We start from the raw sequence: 15,031 nt of genomic DNA, 5'->3' as shown, positions 1-15,031 counted from the left end.
ATAACAAACAGCAGATTCAGATCAAGAAATGTTTCAAATTTTAGAATTATCAGACACAGAAATGTGTTTGATATATTTAAGGATTATAAAAAGGATGGAAAATGTGAGTAAAAAACAAGAGACTATAAAATCTATATAGAACTACAAGAACTTAATGGGCAGATTAAACAGACTACACATAGTAAAGAAAAAACTAACGAACTAAATGATAAAACTGAAGAAATTATCCAAAATCAGCATAAAGATAAAATGAGATGAACACCACAAAAGAGATGTGAAGAAATACGGATGACAGAGAGAGGAGTCCCACAAGGATACAAGAGAGAGAATGGAGCAGAGGCAACTGAAGAAATAATGGCTGAGAATTTTCCAGAACCAATGAAAGACAGCAATCTGAGAACCCATGACTTCTTTCTTCTCTATGAGCTCAGCCCAAATTGACTGAGCCTGGCTCTGGAATTTTATAACTCCAAGAATCAATACTCTCTTGACAGAAGAGTTTCTGTCCTTGAATTTGGGGAGATGTTTGTCACCCCTCCGCTGGCTCTGTGGAACTCCAGGAAATCTGACTGATGGACCCAGGCAGACCAAGATGGGACGTGGGAGTCTGGGGTTCTAGGCCATTGGGCAGTGCTACCTGTGGTCATGTCCTCCAGCATCTCCAGCAGCATATCCTGGGTCTCATCGATCAGCTTAGTCCTCTGCACCACCAGCTTTCGCAAGCACAGGTATCCATTCAGCACAGTACCCACCAAGCGACTTTTAAAGTGCCTTTTGATGGATTCCACCTCGACGAAGGAGGAGAGAAGGCCTGTGGGGAAAGGAAAAAATTCCTGCAAGAACTCTGGATGAGAATTTGAGCAAGGAAGGTCTGTTTCTTCAAAAAATTACGAGCACCTCAAAAGCAGGGAAAGGCTATCTTTGTGCTTGGCACAGAGCAGGTGCTCGTGAACTGATCAATAGTGAAAAGGAGCTCAAAAACGTAAACCCATCGATGAGCAGAAAAAGGCAGAGCTTAAGTCTGCACCACGGCCAACATGAGAGGGAAGAGTCCAACCCAGCACCCAAGGAACCCAGAGTGCCCCAAAGGAAGGGACTGGTGGCTCCCTCTACCTGTGAGGCTTTTGAGGGCATAGCCCTGCTGCAGATCAGTGCTCAGGGTGGCCTCCTCCAGAGCCAGCAAGCGAGCTATTTCCTAAACAGGACAATAAACACAGTCAGTGTGACAGCACTGCCAATGACACTGGTCACCTCCACCACCCGTCCAGGAGCTTGAAGCACCAACCAAAGACACTCCATCATTTTATTCTAATGATCCCTCAAGCTGAACCTCTACAGAACTCCTTTCCAAGAAGCCAAGGACAGCTAAACAACATTAAGGGACTGCTTAAAAATTGGAAACCTCCTAAATACCCCCAATATATTGATTGCTACATCCATATGATAAATAGAATAAAATCATAAAAACAGTATTTTCACCAAGTATTGGTGGCAAAAAAGAACACCACCAAGTTTCTCTCAGAGAAAGAGTATAGTGGAAGGAAAATTAGGGAAAGGGACTCTCCTGGGCCAGGGGGTGGGATACCTTGGTGATGAGGTTGCCCACATAGGGCAGGACTCCCCGAGCTGCCAGGTAGACTTTCCAGTGAGCGGAAGTGATGAGCTTCTGGTAGAGGGCCAAGTACTCGGCCGCACACTCGCCAGCTATGCTCAGTTCATCCAGATAACTGCCATCGAGAGAGACAGGGCACCGGGAGAGAACTCTATTAGCTCCAATAGTTCTAAACAGTTCCTCTTTGTCCTTCCATCTTTCACATCTTCTGCTCTCCTTCCTTTCCCTTTCCTTCTAGAGGGTGGAGGGAGGGTACCCGAGAAAACCCCAAACTTCCCACTTGGGAACTTCTCATATTTGGAAAGAATGCAGAGCACACAACAGGAAATGCGACGCAATGAACTATAAGCATCTGGAACAGTAAGCACCAAAATATGAATACTGGTTATCTGGGCAGTGAGACTGGTTTTTGACTGAGTTATTTAGAAGGCAAGTAAACCCCCAGAGTTTACTGGCCAATGATGGGGGCTTTAGAATCAGACCACCTGGATTCCAACTTTGCCTTCCAGTGGACAAGTTAATTAACCACGTTAAGCTCAGGATGCTGTGAGGTTTGAACGAGATAATGCATGCCAAGCATTTATATGCTCATAGGATCTCAATAAATATTAGCGGCCAGTGCTGCTGCCACTATCACTACTACTGCTACCACTGAAACTCAGCTTCTCAGTACTTTTTCGTTTCTATGGTCTGCTACATGGACTGACATGCCTACAGAGCAGAGGTGCGCCTCCCATCCCAATTCCCAGAGGATTCCCCTGGGAAAGCGGGGAAGGCTCTAGAAGCAGCCCAACCACCCTCCCTACCCTGCACTCAAATGGTACCTGGTGAGGAGGTCAAGGACCTGCTGCTTGCGGCTGGGAATGGTGGCAAGAGCTTCCACGATGGTACAGGCTGCCTGCCGAGCAGCCTGCGTCGCGGGAGTAAAGAGCACCTACAGGACACGGGAGAGAAGCCCCTGGTTCAGATGACGGCTGTCTCACCAAGCCCCTAGCAGGGCACGCTCAACTGCCACCACCCAGAAGTCCTCTGGGCACTTCTCCAGGAAAAGACTGAAGGTAAAAATCACCAGCTAACACCAGATCCGACTGCTGCCAGCTGGGACAGAGGCTGCTAAGGGGTCTCCTTCACGGAGACTTTCTCCATCAAGGAGTGTGGAGAACATACTCACGATGACTGAACTAGGGAGAAAGACCAGCGGGTATTTTCCTTAGCAAAGACTTCCATACTTCTGTTTTGGGGACACCTATCTGTTAAATACTTACATTTGATCTAAACTAAGTATTTCTTATTTTACATATCAATGGACAGATGGATTCTCTAAAATATAATTACTTAAATCCTTTAAAACATCAGCTAGAAAGAAGAGGGAGAGGACAGCAGAAGACAGGAAAGATGGAAGGAGAAAAGAGGAGCATCGACACTGAGGTTGGGTTTGGCTGAGTGGTCAGGGAGGAGAGCAGAGAGGACAAGGAGCTCGATGAGCAGGGCAGAGAAAGCTCTCTTCGGGCCAGTCCACCAGGCTGGTGACTGCAACCAAGAACTTCTACCTACTTCTTATTTGACAGGAAGCAAGAAAGCCAAGAGAAAGCAGAGCAGAGGTGTGGGGAGGAGCAGAAGCAGGATTCTCAGTATCTGGGGCCAGCGTAACAGGGCGAGGGAGCCGGAAGGTGGGCACTCACTTGCCGCAGCCAGTTGTTATGACCCAATTTGAGATCCAAGGGGGAGGTCCTCTTCCCCCGACGACTCAGGAACTGCTTCCACCTCCACACATACTTCTCAGTCAAATAGAGATGGCGGAGCTCTGATTTGCTGGGGGACTTCCCATTGCCATCTATCCCTGGCAGGCAAAGGGGTGTAGGGAGAGGTATAAGGAAAAGGAAGTGACAGGAAGAGGGGTTTATAGGGCTGTCAGGATAGGGGTAGGACAGATTAATTTCCCAAGGCTTGGAGAGACAGACATACCTCGGATAGGAAGGCACTTCTTCCAGGCTTCATAGGATGCTTTGGGGTCTCTCTTGAGCCACAGTTGAGCCTGGGCATGGATCTCATTGCAATATGGCTTAACTGTGGTGAGGGCCTCAACAGGCACATCCTGCAGGAGGAAAGCAGAACAAGGTGAGAGAGCACGAGGGCACAACTGAGCCACAGCTCCAGTACAATGGCACTGGCACCCCAAGGGGACATACGCAAAGGCAAGAAGATCAAAAGGATCAACATTCCTATCTTTTATGCCCGAATATGTGTTCCTGTTAAAGCATTTTGATCCAATTTAGCAGTAGCATCTCCATGCTGAGCTTAAGGTCACTGATTTTGACTGCGCAGGATAAGATGTAGCTGGCTTCCTACAGACAATCCTATAGCCCCATACACTAATTCCTATCCCAAGGCTGATTTGCAGTTTCCCAAACATAAATCTTCAAGGGATCACTGAGCAGTCTCCAGAATTTAAAGAGCCATTGGTAACCAGAACTAGCCTGTACATCAAAGTGCTTCAGACAGTACTTTAAGCCAGCAGTTCTCCAACTTTTTGGCCTCAGAACCCCATTATATTCTTTTTTTTGGGGGGGAGGGGGTGAGGAAGACTGGCCCTGAGCTAACATCCGTGCCAAACTTCCTCTACTTTGTATGTGGGACGCCACCACAGCACGGCTTGATGAGCAGTGCATAGGTCCACAACCAGGATCCAAACCCACAAACCCCAGGCGGCTGAAGCGGAGTGTGCTAACAACCACTATGCCACCAGACCAGTCTCCCGTTACACTCTTAAAAAACTATTGAGGGCTCCAAAGAGCTTTTGTGTGTGTGGTTCTATCTATCGATAGTTACCATATTAAAAATTAAAACAGAAATTCTTAAAATATTTATGAATTCATTTAAAAATAAGAATAAACCCATCACTTATAAACTTAAATGACATTTTTTATATTTTTTCAAAACAAAAATAATCTAGAGAAAGGAGTGGCACTGTTTCATAGTTTTAAGGATCGTTTAACGACTGCCTTAGTAAGACAGCTAGATTCTCCCACTTGCCTCTGCCGTCTAACTGTTATGATACATTGTTTTGGTTGAAGTATATGACAAACATCTAGCCTCACACAGATACTAGTTTAAAAAGAGAAAAATATTTTAATAGCTTTTTCAATTAATTGCTGATTTCTTTCTTTGATACTATACCAAAATTCAATATACTATAGGTTCTTAAGGACTGGCTATAATGTGGAATTTGAAACCAATCAATAAACTTTTCATATTCCATTACACAAAAATTCACCTTTTACCCATGCATGATTCTGTAGCGTGCATTAGTCATTTGGAAAATACTGGTTCACTGGGTTGCGCCAATTCCTCTTGAAGTGACAGGCTCACTTCATTTATTTTTCAAGAAAATGTCTGCCAAACATCCAATTCTGAATACCCACAATTTGCCTGTCAGTCGTTCTTGCAAGCACAACCGCGCTTCCAGGAACAAGGCGAGGGTTTAGCCTGCCTCGCAAACAATCACAGTTTTTCCTCAAGACGCCACCGTACTTTGGTGCACAGCAGGAGCACTTTTGTGTACTTCCTGCATTGTCACACTGAGTACTAAAAAGATCGGTCAAGAGTCAAGATTTACCAAAATTAACCTGTACTGCTTTATCAAGGATGCTCCTGAATGCAGCCGCACGGCTGCAAAGACCAGGACCACAAGGAACGCTGGGGGCTGCCTGTCAGGCCAAGGCCCAGCAGGCTGACCAGCGTTGATTCTCCACCATCAGCACAAATTTCCAGAGGGCAAAGGGCAATCACGCCTCACAAAAATTACAAAAATAACATTGACCTCACAGATTCCTCAACAGTCTCGGGAACACCCAGGGATGTGCGAGCCAATTTTGAGAAGTGCTGCTCTCTCTAGGCTGAAACTAAGCAAAATGTGAACATCGACACTGGGCTTCAGTGCTTAGAGGATACAAATTCTGCGAAAATCTCCTTTTGCCTCACACTGTGGGAAAAAAATGGCAATTATGTGGGGATAGACCAATTTTACTTGCTGGGAAACAGACCCTCCCGGGCACCTCGGTCCTGCCCTCTCTGAGGACTGTCTAGGCAGACCAAGACAAGGGATATGTAAATTGTTCAGCGTCTAGCTTCCTCCCTAGTACTTGGCACTCAGAAAGCAATCTTCCTCCAATGACTACTTTGTTTCCCATTAAGGGACTCCATCAGGATGGAGCAGGAATCAGAATGGCCTGGGGACCACAAAGGGGGATTGGAGGCAGGCAGCCTCAGGCATGGCCAAGAAGAACTAGGCCCATGTATTCTACAAGCTGGTACAAGCAAGTCAATCTGTGGCTCAGCTATAGTTATTTTAGGAAAAAACCTGGCTTTATTCATTTACTTAACAATGACTTACTGAGTGGCTATTATATGTTAGATACCATGCTATGCACTAGACACAAAAAAATATTACTAAACCGACAGTCCCTAGATTCAAGGTGTTCACAGCCAGCCTACCAGAGAACTGGATCTTCTAAGGAGCAGCTAACAAAGAGAAGGAAAACATTCTAGGCAAAGACAGCATATAGCCACAGCTAAGACTTATTAAGAACTAACTTGGGCCAGACACTGCTCTGAGCACGAGATCTCCATTAAGTCATTTATTCTTCACAACACCTCTAAAGTGTTGAATTCCCATTTTTTGGATGGGGAAACTAAGACCCTACGGTAAGTAACTTGCCCAAGGTCACAATGCTAGTAAATGAAAGAGCTGGGATTTGACACCAGTCTGCTTCAGAGGCCAGCATTTTCACCACGCACAATACCACATGTGCAAAGGCACAGGGGTAGGAAAGAACCCCATGCTCTCTGGGAGCTGCAGTCATCTGATGTGCCTGGAGAAAGAGGCAGTCCTCCACGGGTAACTGCTTTGTTCTGTGCTTTCATATGTTCGTGTTTATCTTATCTTGACTTTCCTCTGACAAACCTTCCTTCTCAGAAACCCCAACCCATCTCTGTTGAACCACAGCAAAGGAAGCGATGGGGTCCCCACCCCCCGAGGTCAGGCGAGTTGAGGGTAAGGCAGAAACCTTCAAGAGGCAGGGCACAGTGCTGGTAGGGGCAGGAGGGGGTCTGCCACCCCGCCCTTCCCTCTTGGACTGCCCGCCCAATACCTTGTTCTTCTTGCTGGTTGGAGCAGGAGGTTTAATCAGCTTCTGCAAGATCCGCAGGCACATGAGGGTAATGTTCTCCACAACCACAGGGGTCTTAATGTTCACAGCCATGAGGAAAAGGCTGAGAGCTGCGGACAGGGAGGCAAGGCAGAGTCACAGTCATAAGCACCTCACGCCTCCCCCAGCAAGGTGTGCAGGCACAGCGCCCCAGCCTCCCACCCTGTGGCCAGGACTGCCCCTGGGAGCCTTCCTCCCTCGGAAAAGCTCCTGACCAGCTGGGCCCCAAACTCACCGCAGCGTAACCGGAGCTCCCAGCAGCTGTCCTCCTTCGAGATGGAATCTGTCAGCAACAGCATTTCATACTGAAGGCTACTTGCCTGCAAGGCCAACGGGAAAAGACATGAGCAGAGAAGCATTCTAAGGGTCAGTCCCAGGGCTGGCGCTTAGGTCCAACGTCTAATCTGGAGACTCAGAACTCAATGTCCAGTCACCGGTGGCACCATCAGAGAGAAAGGAGAGCTGCAGGCCTTCTACTCCACACTATCCTTCCCCCTGGAGGGGGCTCTGACCTGTGAAAGTCACTCTGGGATGTGCGTTCTGCAGGCGTGCTCGCCGCTGCTTCCCTCCTCAGTCCCCACAATGAGACTAGGGAGCCTGGGGGAGGAGGCCGAGGGCACAAGGAGGGGAGCGAGGGGCAGAGCAGACGGCTGCGCAGCTCACCAGATCAGGATTGGCCCAGTGGCCCTTCAGGGCTGTGGAGACTTTGCCGATAATCAGGTCATTCACCTGCTGGGTGGCTTCCGGATTGTCTCTGGGGAAGCAAAGAAATGGAGTCCTGTTACTCACCATTGGCTGTGTCCTTCTTTTCCTCCTGAAGGAGCCCAGAGAAAAGGAAATCAATGTCTAGGGCAACCTGGCCTTCCTGAGGGCAAGATGACAGCATTGCCCCACAAAACCCTGGTAATAAAAAGGGCATGTCTAGGGCCGGCCCCGTGGCATAGTGGTTAAGTTCTGCATGCTCCATCCACTTCAGAGGCCCAGGTTTGTGGGTTTGGATCCTGGGCACAGACCCACACCATTCAACAGCCATGCTGGGGCAGTGACCCACATATGAAATAGAGGAAAACTGGCACAGATGTTACCTCAGGGCCAATCTTCCTCAGCGAAAAAAAAAGAGGGCATGTCACAGCCACCTTTCCTGGGAGGAGACATGGAGGGAAGAGCAGCACCAACATGTGGGAGATTTTCTCCCCACCCACATCCCAGGCTGCAGAGGCCCCAGGCGCTGTCTGGTGTATCACAGTCTCCAAAATCTAGGTGTGCACTCCAGTCTTCGCCACAACTCTTTGCTCATCTTTCCCAAGTGCCTCCATCTCATTTCCCATAAGGCATCCACATTTCCCATCTATGCCCCTTTGTAATGAAGTCTATATTAATAATAGCAAAAAAAACCAGTTCGTATCATGCCACTTTCTTGCTTTCTAACACGTTCTGAATAAACTCCAAAGTCCTTACAATGGCCCTACAGGATCTGGCCCCCAGAGACCTCTCACTAATTCCTTCTCCTCCATCACATCCTTCACTCAGGCTACACAGGCCTCCTTGTTGCTTCCCCACCATTCCTGGCACACCCCGCCTCTCGGCCTTCCACTTGCCGTTCCCATGCATGCAGCCCATGCCTTAGGTACCTGCATGGCTTGTGCCCTGACTTCACACAGGTCTTTCCTCAAGGATGACCCCTCAGAGGCCTCCTTGACTACCTCATCCTAAACAGCAATCTCTGCCACAATCAAGGTTGCCATCCCAGCTTCACTTCTCTTCACAACCTAATTTCCTGACATCGTATTGTGCAACTAGTTGTTTAGTGTAGTTCTCCTCATCCGGAACATAGGCTACGTGAGGGCAGGGACTTCGCTTCATTTGTCACTGTTTCCTTGGAGTCTAGAACAGTGCCTGGCATTCAGCAGATGCTCAACAAATATGTTTTAAATGAGTGAATAAATAATACAGCAAGTAATTTGTATCAACCACCTAACATGTTCCAGAACTCATGCCACATACTCTGCAAATAATTCACATCCAGCTCTGAATACAGTATCTGGCACATACTAAGCACTCAATAAATACAACTTACTCCTTACACCAATTATTTCATCCCATCCTCACAAGTCTTTAAGGTATTTACTATCATCAGTATTTTTCAGATGAGGAAAACTTAGGCTCAGAGAAGCTACGTAATTTGTCCAAGGCACAGAGCACAAAGCATCAGATCCTGAGCCCGGGTCTTCATGACCTAGAGTCCAAGCTCTGAATCGCCAGGCTCCACAGCTCCGTCTTCTTCCCTGAGTCTCGAGTCCGAGCGCCCAGTCATTCCCTCTCCTCCCTCACCAGACCTCAGAGAGCATTTCCTCAGGAAACCCCACCGGAACCAACAAAGTACAAGCCAAAGAGACTACTCATAAGGAAACTTGGATTTCACGTGCTCCCCACGTTCACTGTCTACACCCTGGACATCTCTACGATAAACCAGCAAACCTGTTTGGCAGGGAGCAGCACAGTCCTCTGCACCCTCTAGTGCTCCCAGAATTGCTGCTGCCACCAACCCCAGCGTTAGTAGGAATTACTAGCCCCGCCATCACGACTCAGGCTCTGACCTAGTCAGGAGGCACATGAGCTGGCGGACCTCCTCCCGCATGGCCGCAGAGCCTCGGCGGAGATTGTAATCAAAGAGCTCCCGAATGAGGCCCTGGGAGACAAGGATGTGCCTTAGGGCTGGATTGGTGGCCAGGGCCCGGAGTAGTGTGATACAATGTTCTGTGACAGCCGAGGCACAGCCATAGCACTTGGTGGAGGACGTGTGGCCACAGCCCAGAACGGACAAGGCGCGGTACTGGCTGGCGGTGAAGGTCGGCTGCACAGAGGTCCGGGACGATTTAGTGGCTGCTTCCCTCTGCTGCAGGTCATATTCCAACAACTCTTTGCGTGAAGCAAAGACTTTCTAAGAACAAAAAAACAAAAGAGAAAGAAATTAGCAATTAAAATAAGGAGGAAGAGACAGTTAACTGGAAAATTAGCTTTGGTTTTGAAAAAACACTATATGTGCATTATCTAACTTAACCTTCTCCATAACCCCACCAGTTAGATACTTTACCCTCATTTTACAGAGGAGGAGACTGGAGTTTAAAGGGTTAGCCTCACCAAGGTAAGCGGTAGAGCCAGCCTTCAGTCTCTGATCACAGGCACATGCCCTTAACTCCCACTAACACTGTCCCGTAAAGAACAGAGAAAAAGGTCAAGAACGTAGGCACATGCAGGAATGACAGCAATTTTGGGGGACAGGGGAAGTAGCTGCTCCCCTTGTCTGCGGCCAACCTCCCATCACATGGAGACCAGGCCTGTAGCGGTCCATCCGCTGCACAGCCCACCTAGTGGAAGGGAGTTGGTGTGCCCTCCCCATCTATTAGCAACCATGGCATATCAGAAAAAGAGGGAACAGAATCTTGGCACCTGATTTTTTAAAACCACTAACCCCTCTACTAAAAGATGGGCTGTATTTAATGGCTAAGAAAACACATCTATAATAGTCTCCATTATTCTCAGTTCTCTGAAATGAACTCAGCTCTCGGCCAAGCACCAGAACCCGCTATGGGAGAGAAGCTGTGTGGTGCAACCACTCGGGCTCTGCCTTTTCAGCTGGATTGGGCGAGGGCAACCCCAAGAGCTGAACTGCTGGATGAGAGCAACAGGACTGCTTTGAAAACAATATCAGTAATATTCGACACAACACTTTAAAGCTGCCATTTTCCTACCTGGATGATTTTGGAGAGTTCATCAAAAGAGTTCTTGCAATCTCCACAGTACTCCTGAGCCAACTGCAGAATGTAACGATTCACGCTGGCTGAAGTGGAACTGATGCCCCCAGCTGTTCCCGAGTCATCCTGCAACCCAACAGGTAAGCTGTCAGCCTTCCACCGTAACGGTCTCCCGCAGGGGGCAGCCCTGTTATGATCCAAAGCCCTCTCCCAGTGCCCCTTCTTGCTTGGGGTTACCTGCGGCTTCTCGGGAGCTGCCTCATTCACTTTGCAGAGCAGGTTCTCCAGCTGTGGTCGATGTCCCATCAGCTGATGATACACTCGATCAGCTTTGTCCAGAAGCGTGTTGATGTTGGAAACAGCCTACAAAGGAAAAGACAGGGACGCATGTTCAGGCTTTTCAGCACAGTGATTTTCGCTGAGTAATCCAAATGGCTGCCTGCCTACTGCAACAGTGCCTAGAGGTCAGCGTCCGTATTTCAGACATTATTTCTATTCCTCATAATAATCCTCAGCGGTAGGTGTATTATCTTCAATAATATACAGTTTACATAGATAACACAACATACACATAAATACACAATGCTAAGAGAAGTGATTTATGTCAGGTCACACAGCATTAAGAAGCACAGCTGGAGCTGAATTTTTGTCCTTCTGACTCCAAAGGTAAGTGCTCTTCTGCCTTCCCATGCTACTGCTAGTAGCTGTCCCAATAGGTCCCCCTTTTCATTGTCCTCTAACATCCAGTCCCACTGCAGCCTGCTGGCTGAGAACTAGCTCTGGACAAGCTAACACTGAGAGCACGCCCACAGCTGCACACGCAGCAGTCTGTGGACAAACGCAGGGCAAGCCATCCCACTCCTCCTGCCTTTCCTAGTCCAGAGTTATCTGCCCCTTGAGATACTCTAGTTTCATTACCAACCAACACTTCTCCGAAATCCTATGTAAACTATGTATTCCAATATATCTTATGCCATTATTTGCTCCCACCCAAAAACCAGGCCCTGAAAACTCTGCTGAGTCGTGGAAGACTTGGGCTAGTACAAAAAGTACACCCCCCTACACTGGCGCTGCCCAAAGCGCAGATCAAGGCCACTGCCCTGAGTCTAGCACAAATCTGGCCTCACCTTCTTCCGGTCTTCTTCATTCTCAATGGGATCCACCGCACAGCAAGGCTTAGCATAGAGCATGAAGTCGAAGCGAGCATATTTACAGAAGCCACAGGCATTGCAGAGAAAGGGATCCTTTTCATCATAGTTGATGGATCTGAAGAACCAAAGTATTTGGGTCAGGGGGCAGCAGAGGTTTCGGGGTTGGGGAGACTCTATGAGGAGATGGTTTGTGCCACATCTATACTCCAGAAACTATTACAGGGACTACTGGAGGGACAATAACAAACAGGTAAGATGACTTTAAGCAACTAGGCAACAAGGAAGACTCAGACCTAACCCCTCCCCGCCCCCACCACATGGGACAGGCAAACACACACACACCGCCCACCACAACTATTCCCCCCTCTCCCTTCTCTCTCTATCTGTGGACTCCACAGCCTGAATACACATAACCCTTTAATTATTGTGAAGGCACCAGACACTGAAACTGCCCACACTGAGACTCTTACAAAAAAACACAAAGATGTGGCCCTAGCCCGGGCGATAACCACTCGCTCACCTGCATTTGTGACACTGGTAGACATTTTCTCCACAGTTCCCACAGACCCCTGGGTTGGCTGGGACTGAGGCACTACAACGAGGGCACTGCAGGGTCTCTGTGGAGGCCTGATAGTTCTCATAGAAGTCTGCAAACTCTATCATCAGGTTGGAGGCCACAATGGGCAAGGGCAGGTCAATCTTCACCTCTGTCTGCCCAGGGGTCAGCTGCACCTTCTTGGCTTTGTGCCAGCGAGCCGGCCTAGGAGAGATGGGGTCAGACAGAGGGCAGAGGGCCTGAGAGCCTCTTATTTAACCCCCAGTGAAGATGGTCTGATGAGATGAAGAGAAAGACTGTCCTATGCATTTTTCTAAGGCAGTGAAGTGGTTTCTCTAACAAAAGGAAACCTGGAAAATAATAGCTACCTAGTCAAAAAAAATTTTTTTCACTACCCTCTCTCTGTAAAAAGAGGACAGAACATACAAGTGCTTTAAGATGTTATATATCACATCTGAGATTTCAGAAAAACAGCAGAAGTACATATCAAGGGAAGACATTACTCCAAAAGCAGACCACTCTGAAGCCGGTAACCCCAAGAGGTGCCATCAAGATGACAGCCGCAAGTTCCAGCACAACCACCTTGGAAGCATAAAGCTCAGGTGCTTTAGAGGCAGAGCGACACACCAGGATCTCGACAGGTGCCAAGTAGAGTCAGAAAGAGAAAAGGAATGGAACAGTTCAGGGGTAATTATATTAATACGATTAGAGCAAGTATTTACTGAGTACATCCTTACTAGGTGCTAAGCTCTGTTCTCAGCATTTTACATATACTAGCTCATGTAATGGACTTATCTACGTTTTACAGTTAAGGAAACTGAGGCTGAGTTAAGCTCTCCAAGGTCAGACAGAGAGCTGTTGGGCTGGGATATGAAGCCACCGTCTTATTTCACAGTTTGAGTGCTTCACCAGCAGCTGCGCTGACTACACAACAGAAAATCAAATCCATCTCCTCCAGAAGGGAAGGGTTTATCCCAGGGAGCAGCTTGTACTTGCAGGTCACCAATGTTAACTCTGCTTTTCAAAGGAAGAGAAAACTTCCTTCAGGCAGAGCTCCCAGCGGCCACTTGTCGATGTGGTACATTCTAGTTTATTCTGCCTCTTGGAATAATAGCAATATTTCCATTCTATGTGCAGACAGGACACTGCAAGTCTTAATATTCAAGCAGCGTCTGCTTATATTCTCTGTCCAATAGCAATGCCTGTGACTTCAACAACAGAGACCTGTCTCTGCAAAAGTCAACACTATAACTTATATAACTATAGTTATAACACTATAATGCTAGTGCCTTCTTTGGACCATCTGCGACACACTCCACTTCAGACACTGGGACATAAGAGCTAAAAGATATCAGCAGACATAGAGGGAAGGCACCACGCAGAAACGGAAGAACTGTGTACTGGAGAAGCTTCCTGAGAAATACTTCCTGCTCTGTGAATAGCTGTCTTAATCCAAGAAATGACAACTACTTCCCAATACAGAAGATTCTACACAAAAGTAAAACTGCTCTAGTGAACATGGGTTTGAGAAGCCTGGAGTCCCCCTCACTCAGCTTCCCCTCCCTACGCAGGCTGTTGAAAAGCTCCCACAGACCCCTAGGACTCCACTGGACATAATTTTGAAATAATCTTTGTCCAGCATCCTCAGGAACTGGCGTTTCACTTCTGTCTCTCAGTAATGACAGAAGTAGGTAAGAGGACATACTAGGCCTCTAGGGATGTGCTGCTTTACCCAATTTCAGCAATCAAAGCCAACAAGCGGTGTAGAGCCTTACAAGCCTGTTGCCCCTTCCCAAGCCTAAAAAGCCCATACTTGTTTTTCAACTCCACGATGGCCTGCACAGTTCGGTTGTTGTAATAGAGGTTGATAGTCCGCACCATCTTGGTCCGTTTTAGGTCCCCAATTTTCACTGTCACTTTGCTGATGGTGTGGCTGCCAATGAGCTTCACAACCTGCTGGGTGGTGGTGTACCGGGTGTCCACTTTAATGGAAGACAGCTTGATATACTAAATACAAGAGTATATACAAAACACTGTATTAGTTCGAGGCTAACAGCACACCCTGTTCTTTTTTTTGGTGAGGAAGATTGGCCCTGAGCTAACACCTGTGCCAATCTTCCCCTATTTTACACCTATGTAAACTATGGGACACCTATGTACACTATAAGACACCACCACAGCATGGCTTAACAAGTGGTGTGTAGGTCCATGCCTGGGATCTGAACTGGCGAATCCTGAGCCACCAGAGCACAGCGTGTGAACTTAACCACTACACCACCTGGCTGGCCCCATCTCACCCTGTCTTCTTCAAAATTCATCAATGTAACTCCACTCTTCATCCATGGATGAAGTTTTTATTTAAGGGAACAAGCATGGCAGGTAAGGATTCATCCATTAGGAGAGGAACACCTACGTGACAACAGTCAATCTCTGGAAACAAGAAACCCACTGGCCCAGTAAGATTCAGGACTGTGCACATTAAGGATGTCACTTACACAAAATGGCACCTCTGGATTATTACACACCAGGCAGGGGTCACTCTCCAGGTAATAGCCATCAAACTCCACTAAGCCAGACAAGGTGCTAAGGAAGAAACCAGTCTCAGCATAAGGAAATTTTCATTTTAGAAAGTCCCGTGCTTCACAAAGAGCATGAAAAAGCCCTGGCTCAATACTCCCCAAAGCAAGCCCCACCCCAGGGAGAACACGGGGAAACGTGAGGAGTCAGTCCCACAGGGTGTACAAGTCACA

At 47.7% G+C, this 15,031-nt stretch overlaps 1 protein-coding gene across 5 annotated transcripts in view; it reads right to left on the bottom strand.

Annotated features, from left to right (window-relative positions):
* UBR4 (ubiquitin protein ligase E3 component n-recognin 4) overlaps positions 1 to 15,031 on the bottom strand; it is a 127,210-nt gene that overhangs the window by 28,628 nt on the left and 83,551 nt on the right. For all 5 annotated transcript variants that reach the window (XM_046661117.1, XM_046661119.1, XM_046661121.1 and 2 more), the window contains 16 exons: positions 14,777 to 14,864; positions 14,095 to 14,288; positions 12,246 to 12,485; positions 11,702 to 11,840; positions 10,812 to 10,937; positions 10,572 to 10,700; positions 9,417 to 9,760; positions 7,483 to 7,573; positions 7,055 to 7,139; positions 6,763 to 6,890; positions 3,578 to 3,707; positions 3,295 to 3,452; positions 2,437 to 2,546; positions 1,586 to 1,727; positions 1,114 to 1,195; positions 638 to 811 (listed from right to left, as the gene is read on the bottom strand). In XM_046661117.1, the coding sequence (XP_046517073.1) occupies positions 638 to 811; positions 1,114 to 1,195; positions 1,586 to 1,727; positions 2,437 to 2,546; positions 3,295 to 3,452; positions 3,578 to 3,707; positions 6,763 to 6,890; positions 7,055 to 7,139; positions 7,483 to 7,573; positions 9,417 to 9,760; positions 10,572 to 10,700; positions 10,812 to 10,937; positions 11,702 to 11,840; positions 12,246 to 12,485; positions 14,095 to 14,288; positions 14,777 to 14,864 (2,360 nt within the window). The remainder of the gene's footprint in view (positions 1 to 637; positions 812 to 1,113; positions 1,196 to 1,585; positions 1,728 to 2,436; positions 2,547 to 3,294; positions 3,453 to 3,577; positions 3,708 to 6,762; positions 6,891 to 7,054; positions 7,140 to 7,482; positions 7,574 to 9,416; positions 9,761 to 10,571; positions 10,701 to 10,811; positions 10,938 to 11,701; positions 11,841 to 12,245; positions 12,486 to 14,094; positions 14,289 to 14,776; positions 14,865 to 15,031) is intronic.

Source organism: Equus quagga, chromosome 5, assembly GCF_021613505.1.
Source record: "Equus quagga isolate Etosha38 chromosome 5, UCLA_HA_Equagga_1.0, whole genome shotgun sequence".
Lineage (NCBI taxonomy): Eukaryota > Metazoa > Chordata > Mammalia > Perissodactyla > Equidae > Equus > Equus quagga.
Note: the sequence above shows the minus strand (reverse complement) of the source record. Positions and strands in the feature narration are given on the sequence as shown.